The sequence below is a fragment of the Myotis yumanensis genome, unplaced genomic scaffold (genome assembly GCF_028538775.1).
Source record: "Myotis yumanensis isolate MYYU_CA2020_CCGP unplaced genomic scaffold, mMyoYum1.0.hap1 SCAF_1, whole genome shotgun sequence".
NCBI classification, from domain to species: domain Eukaryota; kingdom Metazoa; phylum Chordata; class Mammalia; order Chiroptera; family Vespertilionidae; genus Myotis; species Myotis yumanensis.
Window position 1 is genome coordinate 106086713 of NW_027223752.1, and position 22065 is coordinate 106108777.

At 39.1% G+C, this 22065-nt stretch overlaps 1 protein-coding gene across 1 annotated transcript in view; it reads left to right on the plus strand.

Moving 5' to 3' along the window:
* CCDC7 (coiled-coil domain containing 7) overlaps window positions 1–22065 on the plus strand; it is a 180018-nt gene that overhangs the window by 72796 nt on the left and 85157 nt on the right. The window contains exons 6-8 of the mRNA XM_070415866.1: window positions 5055–5221; window positions 16036–16097; window positions 17796–17852. Of these exons, the coding sequence (XP_070271967.1) occupies window positions 5055–5221; window positions 16036–16097; window positions 17796–17852 (286 nt within the window). The remainder of the gene's footprint in view (window positions 1–5054; window positions 5222–16035; window positions 16098–17795; window positions 17853–22065) is intronic.

A 22065-nucleotide genomic window follows, 5' to 3' on the forward strand; every position in this document is an offset into this window, starting at 1 on the left:
CTCTGAGCTACAACTCTAAGAAACTATGTACTATGTTGCAAATAAGAAAATAAACAAAAGCCCAGAAACCGGCTTTCAGTCAGCCGGGCTTTAGCAACATTGTATCGATGTTTTCAGCAGCAAGGCCTCAGAGCTAAAGCTGGCCCAGAACAAAAAAAAAAAAAGGAAAACAAGGAGCGGTTGGAAGCTTCAGTCACTCGCTTCCGGAAAACAGCCCTCAGCCTCTCACCCAGACTGGCCAGGCACCCCAGTGGGGACCCCCACCCTGATCCAGGACACCCTTCAGGGCAAACCAGCCGGCTCCCACCCGTGCACCAGGCCTCTATCCTATATAGTAAAAGGGTAATATGCCTCCCGGCACCGGGATCAGCGGAGCAGTGAGGCTCCCGGCACCAGGATCAGCATGACAGGGGGCAGCGCCCAAAACCCCTGATCGCCCTGTGGCTCTGTGTGTGACAGGGGGCGGGGCCACAACCTCCCTATCTGCCCTGCTCTGTGCCTGATAGGGGGGAGCTCCCCAATCCCCTGATTGCCCTGCGGCTCTGTGTGTGACAGGGTGCGGCGCCCCAACCCCCTGATTGGCCCTGCTCTGTGGGTGATAGAGGGTGGCGCCCCAACCCCCCTCCACGGGCCTTGCTCTGTGTGTGACAGGGTAGAGCCATAACCTCCTCATTGGCCCTGCCCTGAGTGTGACAAGGTGCAGTGCCCCAACCCCCTGATCCGCCCTGCTCTGTGTGTGAGAGGGGGCGGTGCCCCAACTCCCCTATCAGCCCTACTCTGTGAGTGACAGTGGGGAGCTCCCCAACCCCCTGATCGGCCCTGCTCTGTGGGTGACAGAGGGTGGCGCCGCAACCTCCCCATCGACTCTGCCTTGAGTGTGACAGGGGGCGGTGCCCCAACCCCCCAATTGGCCCTACCCTGAGCGTGACTGAGGGTGGCATGGCAACCTCCCAATCCGCCCTGCTCTGTGCATGACGGGGCGGCGCACCAACTCCCCAATCGGCCCTGCTCTGAGCCTGACCAGGGGCTGCACTTAGGAATTGGGCCAGCCCTCTGCCACCGGGAGCAGGCCTAAGCCAGCAAGTCGTTATCTTCCGAGGGGTCCCAGACTGCGAGGGGGCACAGGCCGGGCTGGGCTGGGGGACCCCCCCCACCCCGCGCCCCGAGTGCACAAATTTTTGTGCACCGGGCCTCTAGTATATATATAAAAGCCAAATGACTGGAATGCTGGAACAACCAGAATGACCAGAATGACCAGTTGCTTTGATGTGCATTGAGGCCCCAATTGGCCCCCAAACCTATCGGGGGCGGTGCTGACTGGCTGACCTCCTGCAGTCCCCCCTGCTGGTCAACCTTCGTGGCCCCTCCCCCTGGCAGGCCCCCTCCCCAATTGCCCCCCACCCCAATTGGGGGCGTAGCCAGCCAGCCAACTGCCCATAGCCCCTCCCCCTGGCCAGCCCAGCCCTGATTGGCCTCAATTGGGGCAGGCCGGCTGGACCCCACCCATGCATGAATTCGTGCACCAGGCCTCTAGTTATACATAATTCTCTTTGTATGTTGCTAATTCAATAGGCAATTTTATTTATATTGGCTATAGTTAATATTATTGATTACTTCCTTATTTGTAGAAAACTATTTCTTTGGGTTTTGTGAATTATACTTTCCAGGCTTTTATTTTTATTTTTATTTTTTTACCTCTTTGGTGGTCTCCTTTTTTAGAGTTACCTTTATCTAACCATTAAGTACTGGAGTGCCTCAAGATTTCATCCTGTCTTCCTTTTTTAAATTTTTTTGTTTCAAACTTTCCCCCCTAGACAATCATCCCATTTTTTTCCACTCAAGTATTATCAATTATTATCTTTTATCAAGTATTATCAATTATTATCTTTATTATAATAATTTAGAAATATACACCTCTTGCTATGAACTCCAGACATGTGTCTAATTAACCTACTAAATCATTCTACCTTAAGCCCAGTAGATCAAAATAAAATTTCCCCCTACTAAACTCATCCCTCTTCCAGTGTTCCCTGTCCTAGTGAGTGGTAGTAATACTATCCAACTGGGTAAATCTGTATCTTTTTAATTTATGTCCTAAATAGCTGTCAAATGTGTCAACTTTACTCTGTATCTAATGGTTACATCTTTGTGCCAATATCCATCATCTATAGTATGCTTAAAATCCTGAGTTATGAATTCATACTCACTGGGAGGAATTTCAGTATACAATTAAACTTCTGATTTTAAATTCCAACTTTTTCAGTGTTTCAACCCACAATTACTTGATATGTTCTTAATTAAGTGTATATGATCACATTCTCTAAGTATTTGTATTATCTTGAGCCTTTCAATGAATATTTCTTAAAGTATAATTGATGGACCATGTTTAAATATCACCTAAGATACCTATTACAAATGCACATTTCAGAGCTCCAAATCAGACTTACTGAATTAGTTTTGTTGTTGTGTGTTGGTTAGGTTATCTTCTCCTTTAATAGGCTCTCCTAGAGGATTATGATGCATGTTAACATTTGAGGATCTTGGAATAATTTTGTTAATATTGCTGACACATTTTATTGTTAGTACATGCTGGGGTGGTTAATGCAGTGGTCTTGTTGCATTAACAGAGATGCATGTTGAAGCCTTCAGAGTGTATGGTGAGCTGCACTGGAGAAATGTATAAGCATGTAGCCTATATGCTTCAGAGTTGTGCTCTAACCTGTCCCCTCCAGATCTCTTTGATGAAGTCTAATAGCTGACAGTCCCACTGTCTTGTCCATATTTTCTTAGTTTTGTGACATCATCTCTTCTACCAGAAAAGACTTATGTTTAAATTTAATCCCTATTGGGAAATATAATGTATCAATTAGGGTCAAATCAACAGACAAAAATGATACAGTAATCTGAATAGGGAAGTTTAGCCCAGAAAATTATTAAAACAGAAGAATACCTGCAAGAAAAGGTAAAAAAAAAACAACCTCTAGAGAATACAGGGATAGAAGATATAGAGAACAGCCTCTACCTCTAGGATTGAAGCATATCACTCAAGGAAAGAACAACTCTGAGTACCCATACCCGCCCCCCCTCCCCCACCCCGTCACCCCACCTTAATCCAGGGCTAAGATTCAGATCTTGTGAAGGAGTAGCTGTTATCATCAGATGGCAAGAAATTTGTTGGGGTGCCATGGTGGTGGAATTGGAACTCTAGGCAGCTGCACATAGGATTGGGTATACTGGAAAGCCATCATCTGTGGTGCTGGGAGAAACCATCTTCTAGGGAGGTGCTGCACTTCTTGCTAGGAAGCTGTCCACAGGCTGGTATGCCAGAAAGCGTCCCAAAGGGAGGTTTTGTATTGGTGGTGTCTTTTGATAAACAGTTTTGGGATTGTACCATACCAGGGACCTTGCTGGAAGCCACCCATGGGGGTGGTCCTGTTGAGCTAAGTATATACGGTGCACTGCTCTAGGACTGGAAAGAAATGGAGAGAGAAAGAGAGAGAGAGAGAGAGAGAGAGAGAGAGAGAGAGAGAGAGAGAGAGAGAAAACTAAAAAGGAAAGCTCTTTTTTTTTTCTAGTACCTATAACCCTCTACTAACAAAGGTTACCATCATGCCACCTATCAAAAGAGAAACATTCATTATAAGCATGACAATGAAGAATGGATTTTAGATGAGAGACAGTAAATTGATAAGTGTAGCTGATTGCTACACCACTTTTTAGCGCAATTTATGATTGGTGTCCTCTTCTTTATGATTTTGCCTTTGTCCATAGAGTTTCCATACATTTTCTGCTTCCTTTCCATTTGTTCTGCATCTCCCAATCTCAGACTTAGAATAAATAGCCCCATATTTACTTGTGATGTTTATAGCCTAATCCCAATCCAAATAGCCATTACTGAAATTAAGACTCTTAAATCCCCAAAGCTAGAATTCACTAGTGAAGCCTGGATTTTTACTTTTCTCTTTGCTAGGTCCTATAAAAGGTTACTGATTTCACTGTTACTTTTCTTGCTTATGTCTGTACCTAGGTTTTTTTTTTTATTGTGTTGTTTTGAGCACTCATTCTTGCTGAATTTTTTTTAAATAGATTTACTTCCTAGAATACCGATTATCATTTGTCATCTATACTAATAAAAGGGTAATATGCTAATTAGACCAGATAGACCAGATGTCTTCCGGACGTCCTTCCAGACAAAGCCATGATGGCGGGGGCTGAGGCAGAAGCGGTTAGGGGTGATCAGGTGGTTAGAGGCAGTTATAGGCGGTTAGGGGTGCTTAGGCGGTTAGGCAGGCAGAGGCAGTTAGGGATGATCAGGCAGGCAGGCAGAGGGGTTAGGGGTGATCAGGCAGGCAGGCAGGTGAGCAGTTAGGAGCCAGAGGTCCCAGATTGCGAGAGGGATGTCCAACTGCTGGCTTAGGCCCAATCCCTGTGGGCCTACTCCCCTCCCCATGCACAAATTTCGTGCACTGGGTCTCTAGTCTTATATAGTGGGATTTGCTGATTCTCTCAACTGTTCATTACTCTGTAGCTTGGTGTATTCCAAAAGGCTTGAACAACCAAGTGGTTCTCAGTCTTCCCCATGCAGACTGAGGAATGCCAGCTCTATAGACCTTTATATATTAACTTCTCAGAGTCAGTAGTAGAAGATATTAGCCTTTGACAACAAATTATTGTGTCTTTCCATAATTTATCACAATAAGAGTATTCTTAGAATGGATTTTGAGGAAGTGATTACTTTAAATTTCCTTTTAAATAATTTGAATTGCATTTAATGCTGCTACAATTGTTATTGCACTTGCTTGAAATTCTTAAATGTTAAAATAATCAGAATATTGGATTCGAGTTTTGACATGTAAAAGTCAACACTTAGCTGTTATTATGTTGCTAGGTAATTTCTCATATCAGTATTTTGTAAAATATTAGTATTTGATTATAGCTATGGATAGGAATAATATAAAGTATTTAGATACAATAAATGAAACAATGACATTTCTTTGAGATAAGAGAACAAAATGGGTTATTTCCTAAGTACTTTGCTAATTTTGTTGTTTTAGATAAGTAAAGATCAAAGTTTTTCAGAAGTAGAGTTTCCAGTACCTGATAAAGCAGTCACTTTAAACATTGCACAAGTAGTAAAGCAGGTGCAAAAACTTGAAGCACTGAAAAATCGGCTTAAAGGACGATCTAAACAACCTTCGAAAGTCATGCTATTTAAGCCCAAGTAAGTAAAATATGAATTAATAGAATTGAAAACAAGAGTGGGTATGTAATTAATAATGAATGTAAGATAAGGTTTTAGATATACTATGTGTAGAGCTGCTAAGTTAAATCAGAAGGTCTAGTCAGTTTGTACCTATTTGAAAATTTTAATAGTTTGAATTGTTACTATTTAATACATAGACACTAGCCATATGTGGCTAATAAAGTTAAAGTTCAATTTAATTAAAAAACCAATTTCTTAGTCATACTAGCTATATTTCAATTACTCTTTTTAGTATGATTTGGTGGGAAACTAAAGTATAATTAAATATTTTATTATTCATAAACATCATTATTTAAAATTGCATAGGAACAGGGTATGTTCCAATAAGTAAATTCCTACTTTTTAGTTGAGAAAACTCCCTTCTCCCCTCTGGTTGGTGGAAGATTACAATGAATTGATTACAGTGATACTCACATTGTCTGTTGAGCTGATTTTTGATATTTGAGGGTAAGCTGTCTTGGGATAAATAGATGAATAAATCATCATTATAGAATATCTTCAGTGATTTTTTTTTCACCTCACATAGTGTGTGTGTGTGTGTGTGTGTGTGTGTGTGTGTGCGCGCGGTGAGAAAACTTCAGACCCACTTTCTTAGCAAATTTCAAGTATACAATAGCAATATTAACTGTAAATATCATTATGTACATAAGATCTCTAGGATTTACTCAACTTATAACTGAAAGTTTGTACCTTTTGACCAACATCTCCGAATTTCCCCAATGCCCTAACCCTTGGAAACCACCATTGTACTCTCTGGTTCTAAGAGTTTGACTTTTTTATGTTTCACATATAAGTGAGATCATTTTTCTTTCTCTGTCTGGCTTATTTCACTTAGCATAACGTCCACGGGGATTATCCATGTTGTGACAAATAACAGCATTTCCTTTTGTTTATGGCTGAATAAACTTCATTGTATATATTTGCCACAATTTCCTTATCCATTGATTGTAAGTTAGGTTGTTTCCATATCTTGGCAGTTTTAATATTGCAGTAAACAAGGGAGAACAAATATCTCTTTGAAAATAGATTTCTTCTTTTTTGGGGGGTGGGGGCTGGGGGATATTTACTTGGAAATGGGATTGCTGGATCTTATGGTGGTAGTTCTTTTTTAAAATTCTTTATTAGTTAAGGTATTACAAATGTGTCCTCAATCCCCCATTAAAGCCCTGTCCTCCCTCCCCCACTCATGCTCTCATCCCCCTGTTGTCCATGTCCATTTGGCTTATAAGCATGCATACAAGTCCTTTGGTTGATCTCTTACCCTTGCCCCCTCCCTCCCCTACTTTCCCTCTGGGGATTAATAGTATGATCGCTGTTTCTCTGTCTTTGGATCTGTCCCTGTTCATCAGTCTATATTTTTCTCTATATTCCACAAATGAGTGAAATCATGAGGTATTTATTTTTCCCAAATTGGATTATTTCACTTAGCATAATGCTCTCCAGTTATATCCATGCTGTTGCAAAAGGCAAGAGTTCCTTCTTTTTTACCAAAGCGTAGTATTCCATTGTGTAGATGTACCACGGTTTTTTTAATCTACTCATCTGTTGATGGGCACTTAGGTTGATTCCAAATCTTAGCTAAGGTGAATTGTGCTGCTATGAACATAGGAGTGCATATATCCTTTCTGATTGGTGTTTCTGGCTTCTTGGGATATATTTCTAGAAGTGGGATCACTGGGTCAAATGTGAGTTCCATTTTTAGTTTTTTGAGGAAGCTACATACGGTTCTCCAGAGTGGCTGCACCAGTCTGCATTCCCACCAGCAGTGCATGAGGGTTCCTTTAGCTCCACATCCTCTCCTGCACTTGTCGTTTGTTGATTTGTTGATGATAGCCATTCTGACAGGTGTGAGATGATACCGCATTGTCGTTTTGATTTGTATCTCTCATATAATTAGTGACTTTGAGCATGTTTTCATATGTCTTTCGGCCCTCTGTATGTCCTCTTTCGAAAAGTGTCTATGTAGGTTTGTTGCCCATTTTTTGATTGGATTGTTTATCTTTCTATTGTTAAGTTGCATGAGTTCCCTGTAAATGTTGGAGAGTAAACCCTTATCGGTGATATCGTTGGCAAATATGTTCTCCCATGCAGTGGGTCTTCTTGTTGTTTTGTTGATGGTTTCCTTTGCTGTGCAGAAGCTTTTTATTTTGATGTAGTCCCATTTGTTTATTTTCTCTTTAGTTTTCATTGCCCTAGGAGCATTATCAGAGAAGAAATTCCTTCAGCATATATTTGTGATTTCGCTGCCTGTGGATTCCTCTAGTATTTTTATGGTTTCCCTTCTTAACGTTTAAGTCTTTTGTCCAGTTTGAGTTTATTTTTGTGTATGGTGTGAGTTGGTGGTCTAGTTTCATCCTTTTGCATGTACCTGTCCAATTTTCCCAACACCATTTATTGAAGAGACTGTCTTGACTCCATTGTATGCTCTTGCCTCCTTTGTCGAATGTTAATTGGGCATAGTGGTTTGGGTCGATTTCTGGGTTCTCAATTCTGTTCCATTGATCTATATATCTGTTCTTGTGCCAGTACCAAGCTGTTATAAGTACAGTGGCTTTGTAATACAGTTTGATATCTGGTATTGAGATCCCGCCTACTTTGTTGTTCTTTCTCAGGATTGCTGCAGCTATTCGAGGTGTTTTTTTTATTCCAGATTAATTTTTGGAACGTTCTTTCTAGATCTGTGAAATATGCCGTTGGTAATTTAATGGGGATTGCATTGAATCTATAGATTGCTTTGGGTAGTATGGACATTTTGATGATGTTGATTCTACCAATCCATGAACACAGTATGCTCTTCCATCTGTTTATGTCTTCCTCTATCTCTTTTTTCAGTGTCCTGTAGTTTTTCGCATGTAAGTCTTTTACCTCCTTAGTTAAGTTTATTCCTAGGTATCATAATTTTTTTGAGGCAATGGTAAAGGATTGCATTTTTAGTCCCACTTTCTGTAAGTTCACTATTGGTGTAAAGAACTGCCATAGATTTCTTGGTATTAATTTTGTATCCTGCTACATTGCCAAATTCATTTATTAAGTCTTATAATTTTTTGATGGAGTCTTTAGGGTTCTTTATGTACAGTATCATGTCATCTGCAAATAAGGACAGTTTTACTTCTTCTTTTCCAATTTGGATGCCTTTTATTTCTTCTTCTTGTCTGATCGCAATGGCTAGTACTTCTAGTACTAGGTTGAAGAGGAGTGGTGAGAGGGGGCATCCCTGTCTTGTTCCTGTTCTTTGGGGGAATGGTTTTAGTTTTTGCCCATTGATTATGATGTTGGCTGTGGGTTTGTCATATATGGCTTTTATTATGTTGAGGTATGATCCTTCTATTCCTATCTTGCTGAGAGTTTTTATCAGGAAAGGGTGTTGGATTTTTTCAAATGCTTTTTCTGCATTAATTGATATGACTATGTGATTTTTATCTCTCAATTTGTTTATGTGATGTATTACATTTATTGATTTGTAGATATTGTACCATCCTTGAATCCCTGGGATAAATCCAACTTGGTCATGGTGTATGATCTTTCTGACATACTGCTGGTTCCGATATACTAGGATTTTGTTGAGGATTTTGGCATCTATGTTCATGAGGGATATTGGCCTGTAATTCTCTTTCATTGTGTTGTCTTTCCCTGGTTTTGGTATTAGGATGATGCTGGCTTCATAGAATGAGCTTGGGAGTGTTCCTTCCTCTTGAATTTTTTGGAATAGTCTGAGGAGGATAAGTTTTAGTTCTTCCTTGAATGTTTGGTAATACTCCCCTGTGAAGCCATCTGGCCCTGGGCTTTTGTTTGCTGGAAGCTTTTTGATGACTGCTTCAATTTCTTCCATAGTTATTGTCTTATTGAGATTTTTAGATTCTTCCTGATTGAGTTTTGGAAGGTTGTATTTTTCTAGGAATATGTCCATTTCCTCCAGGTTGTCTAGTTTGTTGGAGTAGAGTTGTTCATAGTATTTTCTAACAATCCTTTGTATTTCTGTGGGGTCTGTTGTTATTTCTCCTCTCTCATTTCTGATTTTGTTTATTTGTGTCCTCTCTCTTTGTTTCTTGGTGAGCCTAGCTAGTGGTTCATCAATCTTGTTAATCCTTTCAAAGAACCAGCTCTTGGTTTTGTTGATCTTTTGTATTGTTTTTTTGGTCTCTATGTCGTTTTTATCTGCTCTGATCTTTATTATTTCCTTCCTTCTGCTTACACTGGGCTTTTCTTGTTGCTCTCTCTCTAACTCTTTGAGTTGTAGGGTTAGGTAATTTATTCTCATTGTTTCTTCTTTCTTGCAGTAGGCTTGTAGATCTACAAACTTCCCTCTCAAGACTGCTTTCGCTGTGTCCCATAGGTTTTGGATTGTTGTGTTTTCATTGTCGTTTGTTGCCATGATGTTTTTTATTTCTACTTTGATCTCTCTGGTAACCCAGTCATTGTTTAATAGCATGTTATTTAGTCTCCATGTGTTTGATTTTTTTGGATTGTTTTTATTGTAGTTGATTTACAGTTTTATGCCATTGTGATCTGAGAAGATGCTTGATATGATTTCAGTTTTCTTGAATTTGAAGAGACTTTGTCTGTGACCCAATATATGGTCTATCTTTGAAAATGACCCACGTGCACTTGAGAAGAATGTATATTCTGTGGCTTTGGGATGAAATGTTCTGAAGATGTCAATTAATTCCATCTGATCTAGTGAGTCATTTAGGATTGATGTTTCTTTGCTGATTTTTTGTTTAGAGGATTTGTCCAACGGTGATAATGGGGTGTTAATGTCCCCTACTATGATTGTATTGCTGTCAATCTCTCCCTTGATCTCCTCCAGATGATTTCTTATGTATTTGGATGCTCCTATATTGGGTGCGTATATGTTTACCAGAGTTATTTCTTCTTGTTGGATTGCTCCCTTTAGTATTATGAAATGGCCTTCTTTATCTCTTTTTATGTCCTTCAATTTGAGATCTAATTTGTCAGATATAAGTATTGCTACCCCGGCTTTTTTTTCATTTCCATTCGCCTGAAAAACCTTTTTCTATCCCTTCACCATCAGTCTGTGTGCGTCTTTTTTTTCTGAGGTTGGTTTCCTATAGACAACAGATATATGGGTCATGTTTTCTTATCCACTCAGTTACCCTATGTCTTTTGATTGTGGGGATTTAATCCATTTACATTTAAAGTTATTATTTTTATTCTTTACCCCTGTTAGTTGCCATTTTTATTCTTTACCCCTGTGTTCCTTCTTTGTTTTCTATTTTTTCTTTTTACAGCAGTCCCTTTAGCATTTCTTGCATTGCTGGTTTGGTGGTAATAAACTCCCAAAATCCTTTTTTGTCTGTGAAGCACCTGATTTCACCCTCAATTTTGAGTGATAGCCTTGCTGGGTATAGTATTCTTGGATTCAGACCCTTCCTTTGCATGACTTTATATATTTCATCCCACTTCCTTCTTGCCTGATGTGTTTCTGTTGAGAAATCAGTCACTAGTCTGATGGGGGCTCCTTTGTAGGTGTCTTTCTGTCTCACTCTGACTGCTTTTAAGATTCTTGCTTTGTCGTTGGTATTTGCCAATTTAATTATAATGTACCTTGGCATCGGTCTTTTGGGGTTCATTTTGTTTGGGACTCTGTGAGCTTCTTGGATTTGTTTTTTCTTTTCTATGTCAGGGAAGTTTTCTGTCATTATTTTTTCAAATAGGTTTTCTGTTCCTTGCTCAGTTTCCTCTCCATCTGGCACCCCTATTATGTGGATGTTGTTTCGTTTCATGTTGTCCCAGAGTTCTCTTAGGCTCTCCTCCTGCTTTTTAATTTTTTTTTCCTAGAAACTGCTCTGCTTGGGTATTTTTTCCTACCTTGTCTTCTAGCTCACTGATGTGGTCCTCTGCTTCTTCTAGTCTACTGTTGATGCTTTCTATTGTGTTCTTTATAGCAGTAATGTCATTTTTCATTTCTTCTTGGTTTTTCTTCATTTCCACTTGGTTCTTACACATATTGTTGAATTTGTCTTCCATTCTTTTCATCCACCTTATGACCATTTCTCTGAATTCTTTCTCTGACAGGTTGCTAGCCTCCGTTGCCTCCATTTTGTTTACTTCCTTTTCTGGTGATGCCTGTTTTTCTTTCATATGCGGGCTGGTTCTTGGTCTCCCCATGATCTCTCTTCTCCAGATGTTTGGTTATGTAGATCTCTCTCTGCTGTGTTGATTTAAAGGCACAAAATACAACACAACATGGCACAACGTACAAGGCACTGAACACAAATGTATTCACGATATTAATAACCCCAAATAAAGGTGACCACCCGAGCAAAGAGAATTAGGGGATAAGGAAGAAAGAAGAGAAAAAGATAAAAGAGAAAAAGAAAGAAAAAGGAGTGCAAAAATGAAGTTGGGAAAAGGGAGAAAAAAAAGGTAAGAGAGAAAAGAGAGAGAATGAAATAGAAGAGGGGAAGAGACTATTTATATGGGGAGAAAACTCCAATAGGATCGCCACTAATCTCAACAAATTGGAGATGAATGCAAACTGCAAACAACCACTAATATCAAGCGAGGTGAGGGAAAACAGAAGCGCAAAAATAACCAGAAAAGAAAAAAAAAGAGAGAAAAAAAACCAACAGAAAAAGCAAAAGCAAAACAACCTCACAAACAAACATAAAAATACCCAATATACTTAACAATCAAGCAAACAACAACAAATCAACAGAGAGAGAGAAAAAAATTTGGATAGTGAAGAAAGATAAGGGAGAGGTGTATATGGATTTAGAGTAGGGGATTGGAAATTGGATATATAAGTAGGGTGAAATTTTGACAGGGGTAAAAAGAAGGAATAGGGAAAATCTAAAGCAGGAATAGGATAAGAGAAACAGGAAAACAAAAGGGGAAAAGTGAGGAAGATAGTTTTGGCATAAAGGTAAAGTTGAGGTAGAGAAAAATGATGCTAACGGAACGATGAAAATAGAATGTAGAACACTAATCCTAAAATAAAGAGAAAATAAAATGACACTTTAAAAAAATGGTAAAATGGTAGTAGTAATAATACTGGTTAAAAATAAAAATGTAGTAATTAAAAGGGTAAAATTAGGTGATGAAAAAAGAAAAAAAATTGGTTTCTTAATTAAAAGGTGAAAAAAGAATAATAAAAAATAAATAAATAATAATGTGCAGTAGTGAAGATCCTTCAGTTCTTCTACTCTTCTGTCTGGCATGCCTTAGTCCTGCCAGGTATTCAGGATAATGTTGAACTTCCTTCCGATACACTGTTCCTCCATGTTGTAAACCACAGTCCTGATTTTAAAGCAGGCCGTATTTGCTTCCCAGACTGCCTTTATTTGTGTTTACAGAAGAGTCAGTTCGTGGCTCTGCCTCTGGGTGGCAGTGTGTCTGGATTGACCTCCGAGGCTATAAGTCCTCTCTATCCAGTAGTTAGAGTTTATTTTCTCTATTGTACTTAAAACTGGTTTGGGAAAGTCCACTGCCCAGAGCTGGTTCTTTAATCATCATTCCCCACTCTATTTCCCAGGTTCCACAAAAACAACTTCCCCCTGCAGTCTCTGCGAGTGTCCCCAACTGGGCAATCCCATGCACTGGGTTTAATAATCAAATGCGAAGATTTAAGGGGAAGAGAAAAAAACAAGAGCCTGAGAAGTTGCGAGAATTCGCAACCCTCCACCTTCCAGCTCTGTGCGCAGTCTTCTCCGTGTGCCCTCTCTCTCCTGGCACCAAGCAGCAGGCACACTGGCAAAATCTGAGGTTGCCTTTTTGCATCCAGACCAGCTATGGGCTTATTTTTAGCGTTCCCTACTGCCAGCAGCCCTGTGGGAGCCCTTCCACACTCATGGATCAAACTGGCCCCAAAGGCCGAGGACTTTGTGGGACACAGACCTCCCCGCGCATGTTCCTCTCCCCAACCTGAATTGCAAACCACACCTTCAGGCGAAATCTGACCTTTCTGTGAGGAGAAGCAGGGCTCCACGTAGTCGCGCTGTCCCAGATCCGGTGTTTCCGGGTTAGCAGCCGATCTCTGGATGCCGGGTCTTTGGATGTATAAGCTTCCAATAACAGCCACTCAAGATGGCATGGTTCCCGCGGCTGAGCCGACACTCCAGGAGAGATTCCAGCTGCAGTCTCCAAACGTCCCCTTTCTCCAGGAGTCCTCCGCCTTTCCCAGCTGAAAACTGTCTCTCAGCTGAATATCCTCTCGGTGCTAGTTCTTTTTAAAAAATGTGTTTGAAACCTACTGTTATGCAAAAAGGTTGTATCAATTTACATTATCAATAGCAGTGTAGAAGTGTTCCCTGTCTCTACATTCTTACCAACACTTCTCTATTGTCTTTTTGATAATAGCCACCCTAACAGGTATGAGGTACTATTTCATTGTGGTTTTGATTTGTGTTTCCCTGATGATTAGTGATGTTGAGTACCTTTTCACGAATCTGTTGGCCATTTGTATGTCTTCTGTGGAAAATGTCTATTCATTTGTCTATTTCTTTGTGACTTTAAAAATTGGGTTATTTAATATTTGTTATTGATTTGTATTAGCTGCTCATATATTTTGGACATTAATCTCTTATTAGGTATATAGTTTACAGATATTTTCTCCTTTTCTGTAGCTTTCTTTTTCATTTTGTTGATATTTCCTTCAGGGTACAGAAGCTTTCATATTTGATGCAATCGCATTTGTTTGTTTTTGCTCTTGTTGGCTGTGATTTTGGTGTAATACCCAAAGTATCATTGCCAATACCAATTTCAAGTAGTTTGTCCCCCATGTTTTTTTCTAGGAGTTTTATGGGTTCAGGTCTTACACTTAAGCCTTTAATACATTTTGTGTTATGGCATAAGATGATGGTTCTATTTAAATCTTTTACTTGTACATATTCTGTTCTCTCAGCAACACTTATTGAATAGGCTGTCCTTTCCCCATTGTGTATTCTTGGCATCCTTGTCAAAGAAGAATTGACTGCAGGCATGAGGGCTCTCTGTTTTGTTCCATTGGTCTGTATGTATTTTTTATACCAGTACCACAATGCATTAATTGCTATAGTTTGAAATCTTGAAGTAAGATTCCTCCAGCTTTGTTGTTGTTGTTCTTCTTCTTTTTTAAACCATTTTTTTATTTTTCTGAAGAATTGGCTATTCAGGCTGTTTTCTGGTTCCATATGAATTTTTAGGATTCTTTCTCTTTTTTTAAAAAAAACTTAATTTTTATTGTTGACACTATTCCAGATATCCTTATTTTTCTCCCCTTTGCCCACCTCTACCCATCCCCTGCCCCCCTCCCTCTGGCCATCACCACACTGTCTGCGTCTATGGGTTATACATATGTGTTTTTTGGTTATTCCCTTCACCTTCTTTCATCCAGTCCCCCCTTACCTTCTCCTCTGCCAGCTGTCAGTCTGTTTCATATATCCATGCCTCAGTTTCTATTTTGTCAGTTTATTTTGTTAATTAGACTCCACTTGTAAGTGAAATCATGTGACATTTGTCTTTATCTGACTGGCTTATTTCACTTAGCATAATAATCTCCAGGTTCATTTATGCCATTGCAAAAAGTAAGATATTCTTCTTTTTCACAGCTACATAGTAATCCATTGTGTAAATGTCCCATAGCTTTTTTATCCACTCATCTACTGATCTGTTTCCAGATCTTGGCTATCATAAATAACCCTGCAATGAATATAAGGGTGGTTATATAGTTTTGAATTGGTGTTTCAGGATTCTTAGGATATATTTCCAGAGTTGGAATCACTGGGTCAAGAGGCAGTTCAATTTTTAATTTTTTGAAGAAACTCCATATTTTCCACAGTGGATATACCAGTCTGCATTCTATTTTTGTGAAAAGTGCCATTGGAATTTTGATAGGGATTATATTGAATCTGTAGATCACTTGGGATAGTATGGACATTTCAACAATGTTAATTATTTCATTCCATGGAATATCTGTTCATTTGTTCCTCTATTATTCTGTTATTTTTAATCACATCTAGTATAGTAACTTATCTAAGTAAAAATTATCATTTATAAACAACTTGTTTTGCATTAAACATAAACCAAACCTTTTAATTTTATAGTGTTAAAATAGAAAGTACCTGTAATTGGGAAGGGCTACTGTTTATTATGCAATTACTTTATTGGTAGCTCCATCTATCACTGACTAGCCTTAAATGAATGAAGGGAGTGGTACATGAGTTGGTTCCAATGGGGTTGCATAATAGAGCATTGTTTAACAGGCTCAGCTATATTCCCTTGAGCATCTTTGTGAGGCATGAAATTAGTTTCTAATCATATGTTAATATTAATCCCTGAAATTTAATTGTCTGATATTTGCTAGGTATTTTCCTTGTAACTTTACATTTACCTTTGGTCCTTACAAATGCTTTATGCAATAGGTACTCTAATACCTTAGTTTTAATAGATGAAGAAACTGAAGCTCAGAGAGGTTAAGTAACTTAAGTACCCAAAGTCACATAATAAGTGAGTAAAACAGATTTTAAGCAAAGTATTTTGACTCTAAACTTGTATTTTAGTGCATACACATTAATAATAATTGACAAAAAGAAATTTCATGCTTCTACCCAATTTAATTTTGCTATTTTTGTTGTGAATATTGTTGGTATATCTATAGAATTTATAGAATTACAGAGTTTGACCTATTTACTTGCTAATAATTTACTTTACTGCCTGTGAATAAAGGCTAAAGAACATCTTAAATTTTATTTTACAAGCAGTATATATCCTAGTTCTTCTTTAAGAATCTTATTCTTTGATAATAAATGTTTTATTTATTGACATTTTAACAGGGATAGTGAAAGTCCACCAGAAGAAGTGCAAAGTTATGTAAATGTACAGCAGAAAATTGAAGGTGATCTTTTATATATGTTTGCCTTTATGATGTTTCCTAAATACATTAACATTTTGAGACTTATAGTTTAAAAGCTCATAGCCATAAAATTATACAATAGTAAATTTCAAAAGATGTTACTAGAGGGAAAGGAGGAGAGGTAGTAAAGGGTAAAGGGAGTCAAATATATGGTGATGGAAATATATTTGACTTTGGGTAGTAAAGAAGTAGTGCAATACATAAATGATGTATCATAGAACTGTACACTTGAAACCTATAAAATTTTATTAACCAATGTCACCTCAATACATTTTTTTATTTTTTGTTAATCCTCACTGGAGGATATTTTTGCATTGATTTTTTAGAGTGCATGGAAGGGAGAGGGAGAAACAGAGAGAAACATCAATGTGAGAGAGACACATGAATTGGTTGCTTTCTGCATGCACCTCAACCAGGGCCTGGGAACCTGCAACCAAAGTACGTGCCCTTGACCAGAATCGAACCCTTCAGTCTGCGGGCTGACAGTGCTCTATCCACTGAGCCAAACTGGCTAGGGTACCTTGATATATTTAATTAAAAAGATATTTAATGGTGAATTTGAAAAAAAAAACAGTGAGTTTTATATTTTTAATAAAAATTCTTATTATATTGCAAATTCTAGGAGTGTATAAAATGAATACAATTTGGTTGTTGCTCCCGTAAAACCCACAACTGACTAAAGGCACAAGCACATGCTATCACATTTCATAGTGAAATGCATGCTAATTGTTTGTATAATTCACAGTGAGTCTACAGAAAGGAGCCAATTTGTTCAATTTGAGTCTTAGGAAGGTTTTATGCAACCTTAAAACATGAATAGGACTTAGTTAAGTGAAGAAGGGAGATATTTGGTACTTTAAGAAGGTATAATATGAGCAAACAGTATGAATGGGGAATTACAACTGGAATGGTATTAGACTAGACGAGTGGTCGGCAAACTCATTAGTCAACAGAATCAAATATCAACAATACAATGGTTGAAATTTCTTTTGAGAGCCAAATTTTTTAAACTTAAACTATATAGGTAGGTACATTGTTATTAACTTAATTAGGGTACTCCTAAGGCTTAGGAAGAGCCACACTCAAGGGGCCAAAGAGCCGCATGTGGCTCGTGAGCCGCAGTTTGCCAACCACGGGGCTAGACTATAAAGCAATAGTTAGGGATAAGGTAGGAGAGAGGGATTGAATGTTACGCTAAGGATTTTTTAAAAATTAATTAATTAATTAATTAATTAAATATAATAAGGACTCATTGACGATTTTTTGTAGGGAAGTGACATTGTTGTATTTAATTGAAAGATTATTCTGGCCACATGGTAGAAGCTAGATTAGGGGTCTGGGAGTAGGAAAGATAAGTTATTACTGTATATAAGTGCCTATGTTAGAACACAAGTGAAAAAGAAGGGTCATATTTGAGAAATATGTGCCTGGTAAAATAGACAAAACTTGGTGATTGGATATGAAAGGAAGGGGGATTATATGATGGTAACATTAAGAGAATATAAGATGAAAACCAAGTTTTGTCAAAAAAATGATGATTTCACATCACTCAGTTATAGATATTACCATTGTTACCCAATTGGGAGGATCTACATGTTGGTAGCTCTATTGTTTTTCTTAGAATTTTTTTCTTTTGAATGAATTATTATATTTGAAACAACAAATTCACCATTATTTCAGAATTCATAAAAACTCACTCAACTGAAGACTTTATAGAAGTTTCTGCATCTGAATCACGTAAGTTTCCACTTATTTAAGCATCAGTGTTACTAACCTCTATTGAGGGCATTGATTTCTATAATTTCCTATAATTTAAAGTAATAATTATTAAGTTATAACATAGATTCCCTGAATTTTAGAGTCATACAATCAAGCTGGTTATCAAGCAAGTATTGACATTTCTAGTTAAGGCTACATGTTACGAAAAATAGACTCATTTTTGAGGAGCACCATGATATTACTGGGAATGGAGGATTTTAGTTGTGATTAGAGTGTACTAAAAAGTTGCAGGAGTGGCAGGCCTTTAAGATGGAGCAGTAATAAAATTAAGAGATTGTTTTTAGATTTTGTTACTATTAATTATAGATCATCTCATAAACACTAATGCTACTGGTAGATACTCAGCTGTAGTCACAGCTGCTAGAACTAGGATGTGAAAGTTCTGACAACTTGTCAACAGGAAGGAGGCATTACCTTACTTATGTCTTAATAATGGACAGAATTTTCTAACAATCATGTAATATATACTATGGAATACAGTTTAGAAATGGAAAATTAGAATTGATTAGAAATAGTTGATGGGAATCCTGTCCTCTTTCAACATGAGCTTTAAACCCTAATGTTGCCATGTATAAAACAAACACAGATATACATTCCTTAGTATTGCCAGGTTCTATATAGACTTCTGATCAAGAGATTATATCTAGGTAGGATAGAAAGGTATCTAGAGCTTTGGAATGGATAGTGAAAGCCTCTCTCTACATCAAACCCTCTGCACATCTACGGAGCTGTCTCTCTCTCTCTCTTTTTTTTTAAAATCTTTATTGTTCAGATTACATTTGTCCCTCTTTTTCCCCCCTTCATAACTCCCCTCCTCCCAGTTCCTGCCGCACCCTCCACTCTCACTCCCCACCCACTGTCCTCATCCATAGGTGCACGATTTTTGTCCAGTCTCTTCCCGCATCTCCCATTCCCCTTTCCCCCCCAAGAATAGTCTGTCCATTCCCTTTCTATGTCCCTGATTCATTATAATCACCAGTTCATTCTGTACATCAGATTATTTATTCACTTGATTCTTAGATTCACTTGTTGATAGATGCATGTTTGTTGTTCACTATTTGTATCTTTACCTTTTTCTTCTTCTTCCTCTTCTTAAAGGATACCTTTCAGCATTTCGTATAATACTGGTTTAGTGGTGATGAACTCCTTTAGCTTTTCCTTATCTGTGAAGCTCTTTATCTGACCTTCAATTCTGAATGATAGCTTTGCTGGATAAAGTAATCTTGGTTGTAGGTTCTTGGTATTCATCACTTTGAATATTTCTTGCCACTCCCTTCTGGCCTGCAAAGTTTCTGTTGAGAAATCAGCTGACAGTCGTATGGGTATTCCCTTGTAGGTAACTGAGTTTCTTTCTCTTGCTGCTTTTAAGATTCTCTCTTTGTCTTTTGCTCTTGGCATTTTAATGATGATGTGTCTTGGTGTGGTCCTCTTTGGATTCCTTTTGTTTGGGGTTCTCTGCGCTTCCTGGACCTGTAAGTCTATTTCTTTCACCAAGTGGGGGAAGTTTTCTGTCATTATTTCTTCAAATAGGTTTTCAATATCTTGCTCTCTCTCATCTTCTGGTACCCCTATAATTCTGATGTTGGTACGTTTGAAGCTGTCCCAGAGGCTCCTTACACTATCTTCGTATTTTTGGGTTCTTTTTTCATTTTGCTTTTCTGGTTGGGTGTTTCTTGCTTCTTCGCATTTCAAATCTTTGACTTGATTCTTGCCCTCCTCTGGTCTGCTGTTGGGAGTCTGTATAATATTCTTTATTTCAGTCAGTGTATGCTTACTTTCTAGATGGTCCTTTATCACACCATCGAGGGTCTCATTAGATTTCCTGTACATCTCATCAAGTTTATCGACAGACTCTAGAAGCCTCTTGAGAGACCTCAAAAGTGTGGTTCTGAACTCAATATCCTCCCTTGATAGTTTTGTCCTTTTTCTTTGTCTCCACATTTTTTACGCTTTCTTGGTACACCCCCTAGTAGTCTTTGTGCGCAGTCTTGTTGTAGTTAAGCCCTGATTGTTGTAGTTAATACTAGAGGGATTTGACCACCAGGCTGACCGGCTGTGAGAATCAGCTGTGTGGAAAACTTCTGTCCTCTGGGGAGGTGCTAATCTAGCCTTTGCCTGAGGCGATCCAGCAAATGGCTCTGCGCAGGGCTTGGGCGGGGCGGGATCAACAGGGCAGGTGGAGGGAGCAGTTATGGCTGCTCTCAGTCCCAGTCCTAGAGGCTCTGCTTCTCAGAACCCCGGCCGCCTCTGCAAACCTTTATATTTTCCACACTGTGCCTCTTCTGAGCTTCGGTATGCTGTTCTCTTTCCTTTTAGTTGAAGAGTCTCTCCTCAGCCAGCTTTCCTGTGGTTCTGGGTGATGTCTGTTCCGTCTTTTAGTTGTATTTTTGAAGTGGTTGTTTGCGGCAGCAGTCTCCGGTGTTTACCTATGCCGCCATCTTGGTTATTTCTGGAGCTGTCTCTTAATCTGTGTGGCTTGCTTCTCTTTAGTACTGTGTCCCATTAATTCTAGTTGCCAAAACTCTAAACGTTCTTTGAATTCAAGGAAACTTCTTTTGCTGTGACCTAGAAACACCAGGCAATAAGCTGGCATGAATGTCATAAGTCTTTTTCCTTTTTTGTTTTTTTTTTTCAGGGATTACTGCCTTGTGCTTTCTGTTCTCCAATGTCTGAACATTGCTGTTCCTTTATTTTTGTCCAGTTTTTCATTATTTAAAGGTGGAAGGGTAATTCTGGTCCATGATGCTTCATTATGGTTTAAAAAAGAAGTCTCGTGCCTACTTATATGCCAATGGAACACATCTTCCAACAACAAAAAAGTTCCCAAAAATGTAATAGTAGAAATTTTTCCTTTCAACATTATTTTGTTTTGGTTTCGGTGTACAGTACAGTGGCTAGACAATCACAAACCTTAGAGTGTTTCTTCCCCTCCTTCCCATAACTTCAGCACCCACCTGGCACCACACATAGTTATTGCAACACTATTGACTATACTCCCCAGGCTTTAACCAGCATCCTTGTGACTATTTTGTAACTACCGATTTGTACATTCTAATCCCTCCACCTTTTTAAACAGTATCTAAAGCTCCTTCCCTCTGAGAACCAGTGGGTTCTCTGTGTTCATGAGTTGTTTTCAATGTGTTTGTTCATTTATTTTGTTCTTTATATTCCACACATAAGTGAAGTCACATGGTATTTGTCTTTCTCAGATTGACTTATATCAATGAACATAATACCCTCTAGGTCCATCCATGCTGTCACAAATGGTAAATTTTCATTTTTTTTAATGGCTAAGTAATACTTTACTGTATATATGTAGCACTTCTTTATCCAATCATCTATTATTGGGCACTTGGGTTGCTTCCATATCTTGGCTATTGTACATAATGCTGCAACAAACATGCATATATTCTTTCAAATTAGTGGTTTGGTTTTATTCAGATAAATACCAGGAGTGGAATTGTTGGGTCATAAGGCAGTTCCATTTTAAATTTTTTTGAGAAACACCCATAATGTTGTCCCAGGTGGCTGAAACGTATGCATTTCCACCAACAATGCATGAGGATTCCTTTTTCTCCATATCCTCACCAACACTTGCCACTTGTGGATTTATTAATGACTAGAGGCCTGGTGCACAAAAATTTGTGCACTTGGGGTGCGGGGGTCCCTCAGCCCGGCCTGTGCCCTATCACAGTCTGGGACCCCTTGGGGGATGACCACCGGCTGGCTTAAGCCCGCTCCCTGGGGGATTGGGCCTAAGCAGGCAGTCAGACATCCCTCTGGCAGCCCAGGAGCCCTCGGGGGATACCTATTTGCCAGTGGGGAGCAGGCCTAAGCTTCAGTCAGACATCCTTAGTGCTGCTGAGGAGGCAGGAGAGGCTCCCACCACCACCGCTGTACTGGCAGCCATCAGCCTGGCTTGTGGCTGAGCAGAGCTCCTCCTGCATTGAGCATCTGCCCCCTGGTGATAAGTGTGTGTCATAGTGACCAGTCATTCCCAGTCGTTCTGCTGTTAGGGTCAATTTGCATATTACCCTTTTATTATATAGGAGTGCCTGGCCGGCCTGGGTGAGGGGATAATGGCTGTTTGCAGGCTGGCCACAGCCCCTTCAGGGTGGGGGTCCCCCCTGGGGTGCCTGGCCAGCCTGGGTGAGGGGCTAAGGGCCGTTGC